Source organism: Rhinolophus sinicus, linkage group LG06 (assembly GCF_036562045.2).
Source record: "Rhinolophus sinicus isolate RSC01 linkage group LG06, ASM3656204v1, whole genome shotgun sequence".
In the NCBI taxonomy this organism is placed as follows: domain Eukaryota; kingdom Metazoa; phylum Chordata; class Mammalia; order Chiroptera; family Rhinolophidae; genus Rhinolophus; species Rhinolophus sinicus.
In genome coordinates this window covers 48,385,928-48,406,051 of record NC_133756.1, presented here as the reverse complement: position 1 = coordinate 48,406,051, position 20,124 = coordinate 48,385,928, and the positions used below count along the sequence as shown (strand labels likewise).

At 39.1% G+C, this 20,124-nt stretch overlaps 1 protein-coding gene across 3 annotated transcripts; it reads left to right on the top strand.

Annotated features, from left to right (window-relative positions):
• Positions 1–3,043: 3,043 nt before the first annotated feature.
• Positions 3,044–18,803, top strand: LG06H1orf52 (linkage group 06 C1orf52 homolog). Of its 3 annotated transcripts, none has more exons than XM_074335075.1 (3): positions 3,044–3,370; positions 4,014–4,212; positions 17,434–18,803. In XM_074335075.1, exons 1-3 carry the CDS (start codon positions 3,095–3,097, stop codon positions 17,508–17,510), a joined length of 552 nt encoding a protein of 183 aa, XP_074191176.1. In that variant the 5' UTR covers positions 3,044–3,094; the 3' UTR covers positions 17,511–18,803. The 3 variants fall into 3 exon arrangements, with proteins under 3 accessions (XP_074191176.1, XP_074191175.1, XP_019565750.1); XM_019710191.2 differs by lacking the exon at positions 17,434–18,803 and adding an exon at positions 8,658–12,608 and having other exon boundaries at positions 3,047–3,370; XM_074335074.1 differs by lacking the exon at positions 17,434–18,803 and having other exon boundaries at positions 4,014–8,651.
• Positions 18,804–20,124: the final 1,321 nt, after the last annotated feature.

The window sequence follows — 20,124 nt, the reverse complement described above, 5'->3', positions numbered from 1 at the left end:
AGAGGAAATATTCTCCACCTCTTTATAGAAAGAGTGGTCTACATGCACAGGGTAGATAATCTTGGTAGATAATTTACCACAAATATGTTAAGTTTGAGGGACTTGTTAGACACTGAAGTTGGAAATTGGACACAGGAGTATGGTGGTCAGGGAAGACTTCTGGACTGGGTATATAAATGTGGGAGTTATTAGCAAAAAAATTGTATTGAAGACCATGGGACCTCATAAAATCACCTTGAAATGAGGGTTGATAGAAAAGAGAGGAAGGCCCAGGGCTGAGCCTGAGGTTCTCTCACATCTAAAGGCAAGAGAGAAGGCAGCAGAGGAAATTGAAAGGGCCCTGTGAAATAGGAAGAGAACTAAAGCGTATGATCTAGCGAAAGGCAAGGGGAAAGCAGCGTTTCAAGAAGGAGGACTATCTTGTTAGAAGGTCAAGTAAGAAGTGGCCCATGGACGTGGTTAAATGGAAGCTGTTCATGACTTTGATAACAGGGACTCATGTTACTCAAATTGAGCACCACACCCCAGAAGCACTCAGCAGTTGGCCAGTTTTAAAAGCCACAGAATAAATATGGTTATCTTCTTAGAGTGTCAGTTTTACTCAATATAACTCATTTAAAATATTTTGTATATTACAATAAAGCTATATTAGGTACTAGCATAACATTTATATACATTTCCAAGATATGCTATCTTCCCCAAAAATGTTATGCTCGTGGGCCACACTGTATCAGCTTGAACTCTGGAAGGGCTGGAGACTGAGGTCAGCCACATGGGAATCAACTATGTGTACACGATCGAGCCCCAATAAAAACTCTGGACACCAAGGCTCAGGTGAGCCTCCCTGGTTGGCAACACTCCCACGTACAAGATCTGGCAATTAAGCTAGTGAACTCATCCTAGAAAAAGTGCTACATACCTCATTGCTGAATATCACTGTGGTCACCTTTGAAGTACTCCCCTTGGGAAGCTATGCACCAACGCCAGCACCTAGTCCACCCTTCAAAGCAATTTGGAACTCTTTTTCTGGAATGGCCATCAGAGCTGCCATATTAGCCTTGATGTCCTGAATGTCATCAAAAATGTCTTCCTTTCAATATTTCCTTTATCTTCGGGTAAAGAAAGAAGTCATTGGGGGCCAGATCGGTGAGTAGGGAGGGTGTTCCAATACAGTTATTTGTTTACTAGCTAAAAACTCCTTCATAGACCTTGCTGTGTGATGCCGTGTTCACAGACAGTGCATTGTCATGATGCGAGAGCCATGCATTGGTGGTGAAAAGTTCAAGACGTTTATTTCACGCAGCCTTTTTAGCACTTCCAGTTAGTAAACTTGGTTAACTGTTTGTCCAGTTGGTACAAATTCATAATGAATAATCCCTCTGAGATCAAAAAAGGTTAGCAACATCATCGCAACCAGTTTGCGAACTTAATTGTCAGACCTTGTATATTGTCACATATCTTTGCTGCAAGAAGTAAGTATTGTCTGCAACTCCACTAGGAGAAGCCCACTGGAAGCTCTGCATGTGGAAGTCTCTGGGACTCTGCCCCATGCACCTCTTCCCTTTATTGATTTTAATCTGTATCCTTTTGCTATAATAGACTATAGACATGAGGAAAACAGCTTTCAGTGAGTTTTGTGAGTCCTACCAAATTAGCAAACCTGGTGTTGGTTTGGGGGAGCCACAAACTTGCAATTGGTGAGAGAAGTGAGGATGGACTCCCAAACATTGCACTTTGGGACCGTTACGTAGGTAATTGGATGGAAAAATGTGAGAAACACTTATCTATACCACAGCCTCATAAATTATAATATTTATTGATCATCTACTCTGTAACAGGCACTGAGCTGGGTTCTAGGAATATAAAAATGAACAAAGCACAATTCAACTCCCCTCAAGGAGCTCACAGGCAATGTGCTATATAGAACTAGGAAAGAGGAGTGAATAAGATAGACATATTTTCTGCTCCCTGGAGATGAATGTATTGTGTAAATGAGCAAGACTCCTTAAGCGGGGTCTGTGAATGTTTACACTGACACCAACTTTTATCATTTTCATTTGGGTATCATTCCCTCCTAGTTCACGGAGAGGAGTCAAGGATTTTTAGTTTCCCTGGTAACTAAGCACATGGTTATTTAGTAAGGGAGAACACAAATGCAAAAGCAAGTTATATGGAAAGACAAGTTACTTGTCCTATAAGGAAGGGGGTGTTTGAGACGTCAGGATGTCCACATGGAAAGTTTAAGAGCCAGGTAGAGGTAGAGCCAGATAGAAGTTCTGTCCAGAGCTTGGAGGGGAAAGATTGAGGTTGGAGGCCCAGATTTGGGAGTCACAAGAATAATGTAGTTAATGCCTTAAAAAGGGATGGGCTGATTTGCAACTTTGTAAAACTCTCTACAAAATGTTAGTATGCTGAAAAACAGTATTATATGTTGGGAAACACCAACGTTTAAGGGCCATACAGAGCAAAGCAGGCATGGAAGGAGGCTGACGGTAAGAAACCAGCGAGTTTGGAGGACCGGGAGTGATGGGATGCAACCCAGGATTTCATCAGAGAAGTGGTTCTGAGTGTGATGGAATGAGGTCAACCAGGAGAGGATTCAGTTTGTGACTCGATGAGTTCACCACCTACAGAGGTCTTCCATGACTACTGAGGGAAACACATTATTATTATTATTATTATTATTATTATTATTATTATTATTTTAAGAGGAGATGCGGCAGGATGAGAACGAAATTCTGGTCTCTCTGGGCAAGAGCTAAAGTGAGGTGGCATTGAAAAGGGAAATTTCTTAGCTGTTCTGTGCCTTTAATAAATTCTTACTGAATGCTGAAAGTGTGTTTGGGACCACTGACTCAGGACCTGTCTCTTCTCAGGGCATTTCAGGAAAGAGCAAAAGAAGCCCCTGCTGGGGAAAGTGCGCTGTCTGACCTAAGCCTTAGCCCTTCAGCGGGGGAGCAGTAACTCCACGCAGCCCCCAGGGGGCGCAGGCCCGGAGAGTATCTGCGAGGCTTGGGGCGGGGCCAACCGCGGGGCGGGACCTGGAGCAACTTCCGGCTTCCGGTGGAGCCCTCGATCGTCGCGCGTAACCGTCATGGCAGCCGAGGAGAAGGACCCCCTGAGCTATTTCGCGGCGTACGGGAGCAGCAGCTCAGGCTCCTCGGAAGAGGAGGATAACAGCGAGCCGGAGGACATGAGTCGCAGGGCTCTGGATCCTGCGAAGTCGGGGAGCTGCTGTGGGAACAAGACGGAGAAGCGGCTGCCGGGACCCGACGAGCTGTTTCGGAGCGTGACTCGCCCGGCCTTTCTGTACAACCCGCTCAACAAACAGATAGACTGGGAGAGGCACGTTGTCAAGGCGCCTGAGGAGGTGAGGTCCCCGACCCCGTTTCCTGATGTTGGTCCCGGCCTCCGCCCCCTTCCTCCTCAGCCGCCTCCTGGGGACCGGCTGTCCGTTCCCCCACACGCAGTCACCCCCTGCGGGATGCCGTACCACCCCCTCCCACCTCCAGCCCTGGGGAGCCCGGGCCCCCTCCCCCAGCCTGGTGGGTGTCAGATCGGACCCGCAGTCCCCGCCCACTCGTGAGGAGACCCAAATCTCCGCGCTCGGTGCCCCGACCTTGCGCGGCGAGGACTAACGGTGGTGACTCCCCCCGCCCCCCTGCTGCAGCTTCTCCCCGAGACCCCTTCCCTTTGACGCCGAAGTGCCTGCGGTGCTGCCTCCAAGACAATGTCTGCTGCAGCCTCCTGAAGGGGTCAGCCTTGGCGTAGTATCTCTGAGACTGGATTCTTCTTTGGTAACTAAAAAGTTATTAGCTTTATTCGTATAGGGAACCCTTTGGCTTTTCACTTAACAGTATTGTGATTTTGATGGAAAAAAAAATGTGTCTTTAAACCTTTAAAAAACAAAAGTCAGCCTGAACAATAAGCGAACGGCAGGGAGGTGCATGTGCCCGTACCGATTATCGGAACCTCGGTTCGTCACAGTGCTTCTTACTGTGTTTGCTTAACAGCCTCCAAAGGAATTCAAAATATGGAAGTCCAACTACGTACCACCTCCGGAAACCTACACTACTGAGAAGAAACCTCCCCCCCCAGAACTGGATATGGCAATAAAATGGTCTAACATGTATGAGGACAATGGTGACGATGCCCCACAGAACGTTAAGAAAGCTAGGCTTCTACCAGAAGGGGAGGAGACCGTGGAATCAGGTAAGGAGAGGCAGTCTCTGGTGGTAATACCTTTTGGTCCCTGTGATGAGTTTAAAAAGATGGAGACAGTTCATGAAATTTAAACCTAGTGAGTTAGCAAACTGATGATCTTTGAATACATTTTGCTGTGTTTTTGAGAAAGACAGTCAGCTTTGAAGCTCTGATAGCACAACCAGTAGTACTTGCTGTATTTTAGAGAAAGATCATAAATTATTCAGGCTTTACAGTGAAATCTCTGAAGTATATGTGATTTATGGTGCCTTGGTTAGAACAGTACAAGTGAATTCATGGATTCTTTCTTGTGACTGCAGCTGTATAGTGCTACAGGCTTGGTTTTATATTAAAGCAGTTGTGCTTTAGAGCCAAAATTAGTGTGACAATGAATTTAACTGCGTATTACTACATAGTAATTAAAAATAGTAATAGGAAGATACGACTTAGTTGTTTTGCCTTCGTTCATATCATGATTTCATTTCTTACTTGGACTATAATCACAGTAATCTCTACTTCCACATGTTACCCAATTCCATCCTTCACACTGCATGCAGCTAATGTACACTTTCTAAAAGCCACACCTGACTATGTAACACCCTTCACCAACAGCATAAAGTCAGAAAGCCTTCTATGATAGACCCTGACTTTCCCTCCATTCTCATTTCATATGGCTCCTTTTCTATGATCTTAAAATTCAAAAATTAATAGAACATACTATTTTATAGTTCCATGCCTTTCAAAATATGTTTCATCTTAGTCTAAAAGGTTCTTCCCTCCCCCTTTGGCTGGGAAACTCATTCATCCTTCAAAATCCAACTCAAAAAGAAAAAAATCTCAGATATCACCTCCCTGTAATTAATTATTCACTCCTCTGTACCTTGTGTATTCTAATGTTAATTGCACTTAACCATTTTTTATGTGATCAGTTGTTTGTAAGTCTGTCGTCTCCTTTGTGAAAATGAGTTCCTTAAACAGCAGGGTCCAGGTCTTATTTATGTTTGTATAACTATTTGTAATATACATTATGAATATTCAGTGGACCTTTATGGAATTGGACTAAATATTTTGGGCTATCATTTTAATGAAACAGATTTTGTTAAACAGATCTTCTTCCCATAATACAAGGGCTACCTACTTAGCTCCTGTTACAACCATGCAGAGAGTTTTGTTTGTTTTAAGAAAAAAGGTAACTAACTGGTCGTTCTTACTCCAGTTTTGATTCTACTTGGTTTTTCCATTCTTTCACTGATTTCCTAATGTAGATTAGAAGTCACTAATGAAGGCACACCCTCAGTAAATGGCATCTTTTTGGAGAGGCCAAATGAAGGGGGCATTTAAAAGACTTCATATTGTATAGTATTTTATATAATTAATAAAAACACTTTTGCATAAATACTCTTTGATTATAATACCTTGTGAAAGCAGATAGGGAAATGTGTAAATGAGAGCTAGTGTCAGGTGTCCAAGCTCACAAAAGTAGAAAATGGCTCGCTCTAAAATAGGTACCTTCACAAATTCCAATCGTTAAATGGAAATGATGCCTTATTCAACTGGGATTTAGTCTCATTGTTTTTCAAGCTAGAGTGCTTGAGAAATGTGCTGTAGGAAGAATGGCACTGAGGCCACTAGAGTGGATATTCTAACGAGGGTGCCCTAGGCTGGTGCTCTCCTTTGTTCCTCTATGGAAAAGTCTAGGATTATATATCCAGGACAAACAAGTGGAAAGGACTATCTTTTTTGCCAACTTGCCTGTTGAGTTTAGATAGAAGGAATTCCAAATATGACGGAAATAATACTGCCATTGCCATAAATAATTTCTGACCTTTTGCTCATAAGATGGTCCTGCATCAGGAAGTGAATGTTGGCAATATTGAAAAAACAAAAGAACCCAACAACACTCAGCCAGTTTAAAGTTGAATCATAAGATTAAAAGATAATCCTGAAATCTTCCATTTTGACTTTACTGTTGGTTACTGAGTAAATAACCATAAATATCTTCCCTTTTGAAGTGATTTTTGCCATTTCAGACTCCCCCATACTAAGTTCACAAAGTCACTGTAAAATCAATTTCCCCGACATCATTTTTTACCTCTATTTTTTAATTCATAAAATATCTTTTATTAGAAACTCCACTCTTAAATTAGCTACGTTTTTAGATTATCTGATTACTTTGTTTTTACTTTTCCTTCTCATATTCTGCCCTTTTGCCTTTTTTGCCAGTTAACTTCTTCCAGATATTTTAAGAGAGGAGCTGGGAAAGATTCAAAATTCGTCATTGAGTCTTGCTACTTATTAGTACCTCTTGTGGTTGTAACATGTAGATCAGTAAGGCTTAGACATTACCGTGTTTCCCCAAAAATAAGACCTAGCCAGACAGTCAGCTCTAATGCGTCTTTTGGAGCAAAAATTAATATAAGACCCAGTCTTATTTTACTGTAATATAAGACCGGGTCTTATATAAGATTGGGTTTTATATATATAAATTTTTGCTACAAAAGACGCATTAGAGCTGATTGTCAGGCTAGGTCTTATTTTCTGGGAAACACAGTAATTGTAGCTTTATTGTGTAATTAATCATGAAAGCTTAGCTAAAGTAGCTAATACTTTTTTTAACTTAAAAAGTTAGTTTGTATTAATAATTTAGACTTAATTTATATCAGGTGACGTGAATTCCATAATAAAAAATTTGTTTTCTTATTAGTGCATCTTTAGTATATGGCACAGAATAGAAACTCAGTAAAGTTGTTGAATGAACATTTCAGGGTTTGGGGTATTGTTTTTTGGGGTTTTGTTTTTGTTTCCTGCTCTGGTGTTTAAGGCAATACCTTGTTATATCACTAGATGGCATTAGCTCTTCTGTTCAAATCACTGCTAGTTATTTTTCCAACCTTAGTAATTTGTGTTTTGTTGTTATTTCAGTAAATTTACTTGTAACAAGTGGCAGATTAAAAGCAGAAGTGTCTTAAGATCATCTTTTTAATATGTTAACAGTGAGTTTTCTAATACAGTTAGGAAGTAATTTTAGTTTTTATATTAGTATTAAAAATAACCTCACAAGTCAAGAATGATGATAATTAAACTTCAATTAAAAAACAAAGACCTTAGTTTGTTTGACCTGTATGTCATATTACTTGGTTTGTAGAGCCAGTGTTTTGTGTATACATGATAAACTACTGATTAAAACTTTGGTTTGTAAATTCCTGGGCTGATCTGTTGATCTGAAATGTATTTTATCTTACTGTCTACATAAATTCACAGTGCTTAATGAAATATGTGAGTAACATCACCATGCAGTGTTTGAAGAAGGAGATGAATCACCTGCTGTTGATACTAATTATTGTCCATAGCAACAAAGATGTTCTGAGTGTGGTACAGCTCAGAAGGAAACTGAAGGCTTATGTTTTCAATATATTTCCTCCATAGTTTATGGTTGTATCAGTGGCTTCCCAGATTTTTTAATATGAAGGACCCTTTCAACATCAAAATAGCTTATAGACCACCACATGATAGTTGTTGATAGAAAAAAACACAGTTAAAAAGTACAGTGAATTCAGTAATATGCTTAAAATAAATTTGTATTTTATAAATCATAACATCTATGTGTTATTTATTTCATCTATATGGAAATTAGTAGCCGGTATATGCTACCTTGTTTTTTATTGAAACATGTAGTTGGATTCTTTAAATTGAATGAAAAGGTTCACTTTTTCAGGTTTGACATTTTCATTAATTGGAAATTTTATGTGGTTACAGACACTAAGAACATTTTGGAAAACTTATAAAGGACATGGTTTTAATGTAAGGTTCTTCTACTCCCTCTTCAAAATTCTTCATAATATGAAGGAGGGAAGATGTCTGTCTTTCTGTTGCCATTAGAATATTCTCACCCTCCTAGGAATGGGGGAGAGGGTTAGGAGAGTAGAACTAACTACAAAATTAAAGATACAGTTTCAGTTGAACATCTATCTGTGAGTGATTTTTTGACTGCAAAATATAAAGGGGGTAAGAGAGAGGGGAGTTGTTTTTGCTGAGGAGAGAAAGCAGATTGGAAGGGAAAGAACAGCTGATAGCTACTTAAATAATGTTATGATTAAGTTGAGATCTTTTTTTGTAAAACAATGTGTTCTATTCATACATAGTGTAGATAGTTATATATTTAAATATACACAATGTGTGTACATATTTGGGAGTAGCTTTTTCAGAAGAAGTCTGATTTTCTCATTTTAAGCTATGTCAGTATAGCATTAAAGGGTCACTTTGTGAATTTTATGTAATAGTACAATTGAAAAAAATTCCTATTTTTACTTGTATTTTAAAATCAGGGTTCTGAAAGTTAACTTGGTTTTTATTGGGAACCTTTGAAAGAAACATTAGTTGAGGCTGATATGAAATTTTAATGCTTAATTTTTTTTTTTAATTACTGATTGAAACTCTTCCTTTCCTGTTTAAAGATGATGAAAAAGATGAGAATACTTCTAAAAAGCGCAAAGTAGAACCAGGAGAACCAATAAAGAAGAAAAAGTAGAAAACAACAACAAGACTTTTTGGACTGCAGAACTTACTGAAATGGTTTTTTTGGCAGATAAATTGATATTGTAAATTATTATGAAACAGCATCTCCATGAAAGTACATGTTAATTAACTAATAAGTATTGCTGCAGGAACTTTCCACTGTAGGACTCACTTTTTATTTAAAACTTGTATGTATTTAAAACTCAAATGGTGACTTGTGATAGTGAAATTGACAACACTTGGAAGCATTCTGGCTATCACAGAATTGGTGGCATGCATTTTGTCACGTTGACATGCCAGTGTTCTATGAACTTTTTATAAAGGAATATATTTTTAAAGTAAATGTATGGTAACGTCTTGTGAACTTGTAGGGTGCTTTTCAACAATGTTTGTACAGTGTAAATAGATCATGGAAATAAAATTACGTACTCAGTATTACTGTTACTGCATAACAATAACGTTTGAATATTTGTCTGACAAATACCCTCTTTGCCATGCGATGTTTTAATAGTAGGCATTGCCATTTAGGGTGTGCCTCCGGTTTTCCAGGTGCTTTGTGCGTACATGGTCTCTGATCCTCAGAAAGCCTAGTAAAGTAGGTATGAGTAGCCTCATTTTATAGTAAAGAGATTAATTTATCTAAGGTTACATAGCTAGTGAGCAGTGAATCTGGGATTTAACTCATGACGTTTGAACTCTAAAATCACACTAAACCATCTGTCTGCCAATCAAAATTTAGGAACTACAGTTGGCAGCCTTTCCAGGTTCTCTTCTGTGGTAGTGGAGACCCTCTCCTCACCTGATTATTTGTATTACTGCACTTACCATATATGTCTTAGATTATGAACATTCATTAATTTCCCTGTTAAATAGAAGTTTGCCTGATGTCACAAATAAAAATACAGGACACACAGTTGAGTTTGAATTTCAGATAAATAACAAATAATGTTTTAGTATATGTAATATTTGGGATATACTTCTATTAAAAATTTGTTTATCTGAAATTCAAATTTAACTGAGCATCTTGTATTTTATCTGACAACCCTACTTCTGTATGTTTTCTCTACCCAGCTCTTTTGCATATAATAATAGTAAGAAAAATCAACAAGATTGTAGTCAGGAAGATAATCTTTGATTTGATTTCTATAGTCCAAAATTCATTATTTGTAACATTTTGAACAAGAAAAAGAAATTATATGGTGCATCAGTCTTTGCATGATTCTTATGCCTTTAAGAGATAAGATTTAATTATAGGACACTACATTTAGTGTGTAAGAAAAAGACATTAGTCTTTTGAGTTTAAAAAAATCCCCAGTCCAATTGTTTCTCCTCATGCTGGAAGCCAACATTGAAAAACTTTAAAATCTGTTTAGTTGGGGACATGATCGAGTAGATTAAAATTTGTAAAAGTCATTAAAAGTGTGCTAGCCATGGTGTTTTGTGGACTAAGGAACATAACAGTATGATAGTTTCTAGTATATCTCAAACACTAAAAATCCTATAGCTGCTTATCTTCTAGGTTTACTAATGTATGTATCCCAAAATTGAAATAATGATAAAGAAAGAAACTTTTTTTTTTAAGGTTGAAGTCTTTATATGTGAATAATTTGAAGGGCCATGATATCATATACTAGGGAGTGGCATCAACTGATAAAGTATGACCCCAATGTGACACCAAACCAAACAAATGGAATTCTAATTATGAGCTTGTGATTCTGAAATTGAGAAATCTATAGTCTGGATGGATATATTGGTGTAGCAGATATCTCAGAAGTTACTGAAATAATAAGATTTAAGAAATTAGCATGAAAGCAAACCATAAATGCACACGCATACGCCCAGCAAGCCACTGTCTGAAAATCTTTAACCTTTATTTACCATCCATTGGTTCAATTCCCAGCTTATACCAATTAGTTTAAGAAAGAACAAAAGCTCACTAAGTCCCCAATGGTGCTTTGAGCCTCCTTTCTATAAGGTAACAGAAAAATGGAGGGCAAATAAATACTGTTGGGTTTTTTTTTGGAGGGAGTGGACTCGTATTTTTTGACATTTTAGTCAGGACAGGTACCGGCTATACTTGTGAGAGTATTAAGCAGTTGCTGAGGAATGTGCACCTGTGCTAGTACAGGTCAAGCTAGTTTTTTGAGGGGGAAGAGAGCTTTTAAAGAAGAAGGTGGCTAAATATTTTGGAGCAGTCTCCCTCAGCCATTTGTATCTCGGATTTCTTTTCAAAATAAGGCCGAATAATGGAAAGGGAAATGAACTTGCGTGTGGATTGCTTCACTTTCCACAGAAATATCCTTGGTTGGAAAGTGAACTTGCACGTCACTTTCTACATCGATCATGACGTTAAAAAATGGATTCTTTTCCCCTCAGAGATGTCTTGGGAACGCGTTTAAGTGTTCATGTGGGTACTGACGCAAAGAGCTGTTTGGTTCAGCTAGTGAAAACCCAGTGAAGAATTTTATAAAAATCCATATAGATAAGGAAAATCCTCTGTCCAAATTGCTTCCTTTGTAGATAATCAAATCACTTGATATTTACGATTGTTTCCTCCTCTTGAGGATAAGGAAGTTAAGTCACATGCATCCTTTTGTATAAGGGTAAAATTTAAGAAAAGAACTAAGCATTTGTGGACCATATTTTAAAATTCAAAAAGTAAATAGCTTTATAGAGGTTTATGGAAAATATTCTGATTGGAAGTAGAACATTACTGAGAAAATGGACACTGCTCGTTAACCATTAAAATACTAGTATCTGGACTTATTTGCAAACTTGCAATTTTCTCATCGTAATTCTTAATCCTGTGTAGTGCTTTTGAGGTCATAGAGTTCAGTCATAGAATAGTATTTTATTTTTCAAAAACCTAATGAGGTAGGTTTTATCATTTCCATATTGGAGAATGGAAAACAGGCCCAACAGCTGAAGCAATATACCTACAGATGCACTGTGAGTTAGCTTCAGCGCTCAGGCTAGAATCTGCATTCTGTTTCATGCCAGGTTTATGGAGGACCTTTTGGTGCACAGCATTGTGTTAGGAACAAAGGAGCCGTCTTCATTTCAGCAAAATCCCATTGCTAGTCATGGAGAGGATGGATATATAGGGTACAAGTCAAGTCAAAAACCCATTGCAGTAGTCCACTAGAGTGACACGTATCTGAATGAACCAAGGCATTGGGAAGAGACAGGGATGTGAGAAACTGACAGTACTCAGTTGGATATGACTGAGAGTGAGGTTTTCTTTTATTGCAAACTTTAAAATATGAATGGACTCTACTGCAGGTTGGGGCCTGACCTACACGCAAAACATGTTGCCACGTGATTACGTTAGATACAAAGCCCTACTGGAGATATTTGAAATATGTAATTATTCTTACATGTATCTGAGTGAACTTAGATAAGTGAAAAACTGACTAAATCCACAACTGGACTTTCAAATGTTATCATTGGTGGTATTTAGGATTTGAGTTTTGTATCCATACAGAACTAGAACTGCTCCCCTGTTTTGTCCCTCTGTTATCACTTAGTACAGAAGTTCCTGACAGTCCAACAAAAAGGTGTTAAATTCCCAGCAAATGTTTTGGACTTTTCATTAAATTCTAAAGCTTTCTCTCTTCATCTCCTTCCACTTAGATAGTTTCCCCAGTTTGGGGCATCACATTTGCATTTTAATGCAGGAGAATAAAAGATACCAAGACTCACTTGTATGTACAGTCCCCAGAGGAGGGACTTTTTGCTGCTTTGTTCATTGACGAGAAAATTGTCTGGCACCCAATATATCTGCTAAATGTTGATGGTAAGCTGCATTTCTCACCCCCAGCCTAGGGGTGATCTTCCAGAGGCTTGTGTTTTCAGTTACATGGGCCAATAAATCTTGACAATTTAAACCAGTTTGAGTCAAGTTTTTTGTTATTTTCAGTCAAAAACATCCTAATTGATGTGAAGCATTTTTACTCCTTTGATTTCTTGCAGGGCCCCATACTATCCAGGTTCTCTATTTTCTCTGGCTCCTTCTCTTCCAGCTGCCCTGGAATGCCAGTGTAGCCTATGTTCCCTTCTCATTCTCACGCTGCTTCTTGAGTCCAGCCAAGTTTCAGCCCCAGATTTGTGTATCCAATTGTACATTTTCCGTTGGTTCTCAAAGGCCCCTCACGTACAGTATGTCCAAAACCACACATTGTGTCAAAACCCACACCACCTCCCGTATTTCATTTCTGGTTAATAGCATCACCATCAACTCAGAAGTCTGCCCTCTGCCCCACTTCCCATCCCAGAGGTTCAGTCAGTAAATCCTGAGCTTTCTCATTCTCACACCTCTTAATCCGGCTCTGATCAATCACTTGCAATTCCCCAGATATACTACTTCGTTTCATGGTTCTATGCCTTCACTTGTACCATTCGCTTGGCCTAGACCTTCTCCATCTACTTAGTGAACCCCCCCCCCCGCTTACCCTCCAAGAAGCAGTTCAAGTTTTCCCTCTTTTATGCACCTTGTTCTGCTTCTCTGTGTCTGCACCTGTGTTGCTTTTCCCCATGCTCAGTACTAAATGCATAGCCAATATGTACTGAGTACTTCCTGTGTGCTAGGCTTGTTCTTGGTGCTTTACATGTATTAACTCATCTAATTCAGCGAGGCATGTGCTGTTCAGGGGAGAAAACAGGTGCAGAGAGGTTCCATGATGTGCTCAGGTGGTAGGGCAGGGAAGGGCATGCACTCTGGCTCCAGGCCCAATGGGCTTCCTCACTGCACAGGAGGGGAGGAAGGAGCGCCTCAATGAGCCAATAGATGGAGTTACTAATTCCCATCTACTTAATTCCTTGTCATTCAAAGAATATCTTGCCTCTAGAAGGCACTCAGAATACAAATATTTGGAGAATTAGAATCCAAAACTAATTCACTAACCAGAGGTGCCATGTTTCTTTAATATACCAGAAACATCTTTCAGATAGATTAATGTAAAAAAGTCAACACGTAAATGTGTTATGAAGATGAATGTACATTTCAGTGACTTAGTAGCTTATTCATGACATATGTGAAGTATTTTTAATTGAAAGCCTTAAAGCAATAGGTCTGAGAATGTATCCCTCTCCCTCCAAAAATACATTTTAGCTTTTCACTTGTTTTTCAAAGTCTACATTTTTTTTTAAAGCAAAGCAAGATAGCTTTAAGCCACAATTGTTGCCTCAAATTGCACTGGCTTTTCCCTAGCATTTCAAATTATGGCTTGAGTTTAGAGTCACAGCACTAGGGTGTGGGAAGGCCTCTCTGGGAAGGTAGGAAGGTCTTCTCTGTGATCTTCGCCTCTCTTTTCTAGTCTCACAGATGAGCCCATGAAATGACAGGTTTAAAGGCTGGACTTGCAAAGTCATTTCCTGTGTGTCTGTAACATTTTGGCACCCAGGGTCTGGAACTCCTGTTTCTTTCCCTGTGCTTATCCTTTTCTGGGAAAGGGAGAAGAAACAGGATTTTGGTGCCTGTCTTTGAAGTACAAGTGCAGCTGTATTCCTGGTATAATTACCTGTCTGTTTCTAAATGGGACCAAAATTCTAGCAACCTTCCCGAGAACACTGGGGAGCTTGCGTTAACATTTTAAATTTAGAATTCCGGAGAGAAACTGCAAGGAAATAACAAAACAGTCACTTCCAACTAAGGAGGTGATCCTCTTGCCAGCAAAGCTATAATAAGCAAGGCTCACGTGCCAGTGGGATTTTAAGACCCTGTTGCTACTTTTTACTAGTTTTCAGTTTGGAGACACACACACACACACACACACACACACACACACACACACACAACCCCCACCCCTGAGGCTTTAACATTCAATAGAACCATTTTCCGTCTTTAGGCTTTTCCCCGCCAATCCTCTCCTTAACTATAAAATGTGGGCCTAAAAGCTTCAGCAGTAAAATTTCTTCCATAACATCTGCAATCCATATGTCAAATCTGTAAGGCACAAACTCTTCATTTTTTTCTTTTAAATTAGGCTTAATGATGTGAGCTCTAAGTCCCTCCTGCCCCGGCCTCCCTCCATACCAAACTAATTAGGGCAATTACCGGAGCCCGTCCATGGCTACAGATCTGTTAAAGCCTGTTATTGAGGTTAACAAATGAGAGGGTTAATTTCTCTAGACTGCTCCATAGTTGGGGAAGAAAGATAATAAGCCCTTACAATGTAGGGTGCTTCTGAGTTTTCAAGCTCTTTTTTTCCTCTACACCAAGCTGCCACCTGGGAGAAGGACTTACTTGGGGGTCCCTGCCCTTCCGGACCCCTGAGGTAAGTGACTTAATTCAGAACCGAAGCGCTTGGGACTCCCCACCACACGTCAGAGGCTCCCCAGCCTTACTGCTTCACCTGTGTGAAAAAGATGTGGATGCTTTTTTTGAAAAAAGAAATAGGATGGCCAGGCAGTAGCCTCTGGCGCCAACTTGGAGATGTTGACTTAAAACCTTAGACAGTAAGTGGCATTTTCTAGATAATTTGGCCAGGGCCCTGTGTATTTTTAACTTATTTACAAGTTGCTGAATTCATCTAGTTACTTTGTCTAATTATGAACTGCCTAGGTTTTTTTTATTCTTTTTCCACTTTTGTTTCCACTGTAACAATAGCACGGCTATCCTATGTCAGTCTTGCTGGGTAGCTAAACCAGAGTTCCTAATTTAATCTTTTGCCCTGAAGGTTTTCTTCAGATCACAGAGCCTAGTGTTGAATTTTTTTTTTTTTAAGCCCAAGAGAGTTAGCTGAAGGAAGATTAGATTTTCTTAGCATTACCATGATTTCAACATAATTTTCCAGCAGGTATTTGAAAAGGTGATAAACAATGATGGAGAACAGGTTTTCATTTGCCGCTTATGAATGCCAAAAGTAAAAGTAAGACAAACATCTATATGTCACAGAAGTACAGAAAACCAAAACTTAAATGCTTTTCTTACCACAAATATTATATTTAGCCTTTTCAAGGACAGGAATAATGTTTACACCAACAATACAATAACAAATCATTACACTTAAGTCACACTGTTTCAATTAATTTTCATAAAATGAATGTTAGGTATAAATTCTTTGTAATGTTTAAAGTTTTTCTGATTATGAAAATGATACATGCTCACTGTAGAAGTTCTGGGGGGGAAATAGAAACCATTTTTAGGACAGAAATCCACTGTTAAAGTTTTGATATACAGTATTTTCTGAAGAGTGCTTTTCCTATGCATATATGTAGATATTCTAAACAATATAGGTATTTTACTTTAAGCATTGATTCCATTAAGAATTATTCAGAAACCTAATTTTTATTTTCATTTACCTATTGGACATTAAAAACATTTCCATATTTTTCACCACTATAAATAACACTAAGATGAACATCTTTGTAATTAAGTATTTGGTTATAGTATTTGATTATAGAACTACTTTGTGAGTAAGAATTCAAGACAGAGTCATAAGTAAAGTTCATCCAGTTTGTTTGACTTATTCTTCCTAATGTTGAGACCACATTTAAACAAGTACTTAAAAAATTTTTGTATATCTCCCTGAAGTCCTAAATATTAAGTCCCTTGCCGGAAGCCAGCTCTTTCTAACAGCAATTTGGCATTTCTAAAATATGTCCTTTTTTCAGCTGCTCTGAAAAACCACATTTCATTTTAGACTGCTCCAAAAAAGCTACTCACCAGTGCTCAAATTTTGAACCTGCTTATTTTGCCCCCAGCAAAAGGAATCTGTGGCCACTGTGAATTTAAGACAAATTTGGAGGCGAAACGAGGACTGGCGAAAAACAATAATGAAGTTTAAGACTAAGCTATTTCCCCTCTCACTTCTACGATATTGACAATATTATTGCAATTAACAGAGAAAAACCTTAGGTGGAGCCAAAGGCTGCTGAAGAAATACCCTCTGCATTCAGGCAGGCCAGGCCTCTCAGATTCCCCACAAGCTGCTGGCTTGCCCCACTGCAGAGGCACCCAGAGCTAACCAACTAAGAAAGGAAAATGCCAGGGGACACCTCCTCCTAAAATAAAGAAAAGAAAGAAAATGCCTCCTTATCTGGCTTTGTGGAATTGGGGAAATTCCACAAGGAGAGCTCCCAGCAAAGCTTTATCAGAGGGTTAAAAAGCAGACTCCCAAGAGAGGAGCTCCCTGGGAGAAGTAACATTATCCTGACTCACATCTTGTCACTTAATCACACTTACATTGTTACCTCCTTGCTGGGCATATCTTATCTTCCTAACTGGATTAGGGGCTGCTGGGGAGTCAGCAGGGCCTTACACTTCTTGCCGGACAAACTCAGGGACCCTGCTAGCACAAAGCAATAAAGTTAGAAATTGTTCAGTGAGTAATTGAACACATGAACCAACTCTTAGCAGCTTAGAGCAAATGAGTTTTCAGGTCTTTTCCTGCCAGCCTATTTTTGTAGGGGTTGCTGAACAAAGCAGCCAAGGGAAAAGAGGGGAAGTAAAGAACTGTTTACCAATGTTCTGATTTCCACCGGCTGACCCTGAGGGAAGCTAACCAAGTCTGATTCTGATCCTGTACTTCAGTTAATCCAACTATTAATAAATTAACTGAGATTCTCACTCTCCCCACTCCCTCAATTTTTAGGAAAAGAAAACAATAGGGATTTTTATTTAAAAAAGCAAAACTGAAATCACTTCTCAGGGTTGGCTATTGACTAGGTATAAATCCAACCCAACCTCCTAAAGCTTCTTCATCAATGTTTCAGGAAGTGTGTTCCAAGAAAACTACAGATGCTCTGAGAAGAGGGCTCCATCGACAAAGTCTAGGATTCTTCCCTGCTAGAAATTCACAATGAACATGAGAGTTCCAAAGACTTGGACGAGTCCTTCAATAAAGAAGCCACTTTACCCTCTTGACCCAGTGTCTCAAATTTGAGCACAGAACTCTTTTGAGGAACAGCTGGTAACGTTTGTGGAATGAACTTGGAGACATGCTGCTCTCCACCATGTGGAATGACTAGACTCATCTGGGTTTACACTGGTGAGGGTGTGGGAGCGGGTGATTGATCATTGATTATTGATTATTCAAGGGTCAGTATCTTCAGTAGAGTATTTTCTAAGTGATTTTCCAAAATAGTTGTTGAAGCAAATAGGTAATTTTAAGAGAAATGCAAATTAATGCTACTATGAGATACTATTTCTCACCAACTGGATTAGAGTAATTCCACTTAAGAACACACTCTGGTAAGGCTATGGGGATACAGCATGCTCATACAATGGAGGTAGGAGGGCAAAATTATCCCAGCCCTGTGGAGATCGATTGGGCAAAATCTACAGAAATCACAAATATATTTACCTGTTGACCTAGCACTCCCACTTCTGGGAATTTATCCTATACTGGTACGTGTACAATATATGTACAAAGTTATTTATTGAAGCATTAAACAGAAAAATATTGAAAGTAATTCAAGTGTCACAGGGAACTGGTTAGGTAACTGTGGTTTATCTGCACAATATGCGGGGGGGAGAATAAGGAAAATAAAGAAGCTATCTGTATGGATATAGAAAAATATACAGGACATAATATTATAAAACAAAAAAAAGGAAGTTGCAGGAGATGTATATACTATACTACTTTTTACTTTTTGTGCAATAAAGAGGAAGCTAAGAATATATTTTCACCAGACAATGGGATATTATTCAACACTAGAAAGAAATGAGCAATCAGGCCATGAAAAGATGTGAACCAAACAAGTACATATTACTAAATGAAAGAAACCAATCTGAAGAGGCTATATACTGTATGATTCCAACTATATGACATTCTGGAAAAGGCAAAACTATGGAGACAATAAAAAGATCAGTGGCTGCCAAGAATTGGGGTGAGTGGAAAGGATAAATAAGTGGAACATAGAGGATTTTGGGGGCAATGAAAATACTCTGTGTACAGATACCATAATGATGGATATACGTGTCCAATCCCATAGTATGAAAAACATGAACAGTGAACTGCAATGTAAATTATGGACTCTGGGTGATTATGTTGTGTCCATGTAGGTTGATCAGTTGTAACACATGTACCCCTCTGGTGGGGAATATTGATATTGGGGGAGGCTGTGGGTGTGTCGGGGCAGGGGGTATGTAGGAAATCTCTGCGCCTTTCTCTCAATTTTGGTGTGAGCCTAAAACTTCTCTAAAAAAATAAAGTCTTTAAGATAAAAAAAATGTAGTCATATTTTCGTGTGTTTGTATAAGGAAATACTATAACAATACCAAGAAACCAGTTAAAGTAGTTATCAATAGTGGGCAGGGGGAGTTTGGGGTAAATAGTGGCAATGTTGAACTTTACCTGAGCCCTGGGCTCCAGGAAAACAGTGAAGGTTAAGAAATACCCCAACCCTTTTTTTGTTGCAGGAAATAACAAAGGACCTCCCTGCTGTCTGAAATAAGATGCATCTTCACCCTTCCTCATGACCCCCATAAGACTCGCCTGGTGACACTGCCTTGTTTGCTTGCCCACTTCCTTTTCTTTGAGACATCCCTCATGAATGAACATTCTCCCTATTATGGTAGCTGGAATAAAATCGTCTCTCTAATTGATCAGTGCATTTTCACAACAGTCATGGGAAAAATAAGGAAAATAGGGAGAAGCTGGGAAAGGCTCTCATAAGGAAAAGGCTGGGCGATTTCTCTGAGTAAACCTATTTATGTCATTTAGGTTTTTGAACCATGTGACTCCATTACCTACTTTAAAATTTTTAATTGAATTTAAAATATGAAACAAGTCAAAGATAGTTCTGATTAAATAATGGCTAAACTGAAAGTTCCATTAACCAGAGTATCTCAGTGCCGGCATCCCAGTTAACTGTTTCAGGATAGACTATATTTCAGTCTTCTTTTCTACTGATCAATGAGGTGCTAGTTCATTTACACTTTTCAGTCTTTTCCTTCCTCGTAAGTATACTGGTAATGAGAGAAAGCAGAGAGAAAGGAAAAAGGGGAAAAGCAAAAAGCAGATCTGTCCTCTGATGTTTGTTTTTATTTTATTTTGTTTTTTTTCTTTTAAAGATTTTATTCGGGAAGTGGAACGGGACTTTAATTGGGGAACAGTGTGTACTTCCAGGCCTTTTTTCCAAGTCAAGTTGTTGTCCTTTCGATCTTAGTTGTGTAGGGTGACATTCAGCTTCAAGTTGTTGTCCTTTCAGTCTTAGTTGTGGAGGGCGCAGCTCAGCTCCAGGTCCAGTTGCCACTGCTAGTTGCAGGGGGCACTGCCCACCATCCCTTGCGGGACTCGAGGACTTGAACTGACAACCTTGTGGTTGAGAGCCCACTGGCCCATGTGGGAATCGAACCGGCAGCCTTCGGAGTTAGGAGCACGGAGCTCCTACTGCTTGAGCCACCGAGCCAGCCCTGATGTTTATATTTTTTTAACCTGTGGCTAAGATGCTCTACTCTGA

Excerpts from the sequence above, each read along its gene's own strand:
- LG06H1orf52 (XM_074335074.1), top strand. The coding sequence starts at position 3,095 with ATGGCAGCCGAGGAGAAGGACCCCCTGAGCTATTTCGCGGCGTACGGG. Across the intron at positions 3,371-4,013 it reads TTGTCAAGGCGCCTGAGGAG|CCTCCAAAGGAATTCAAAAT; the intron begins GTGAGGTCCCCG and ends TTTGCTTAACAG.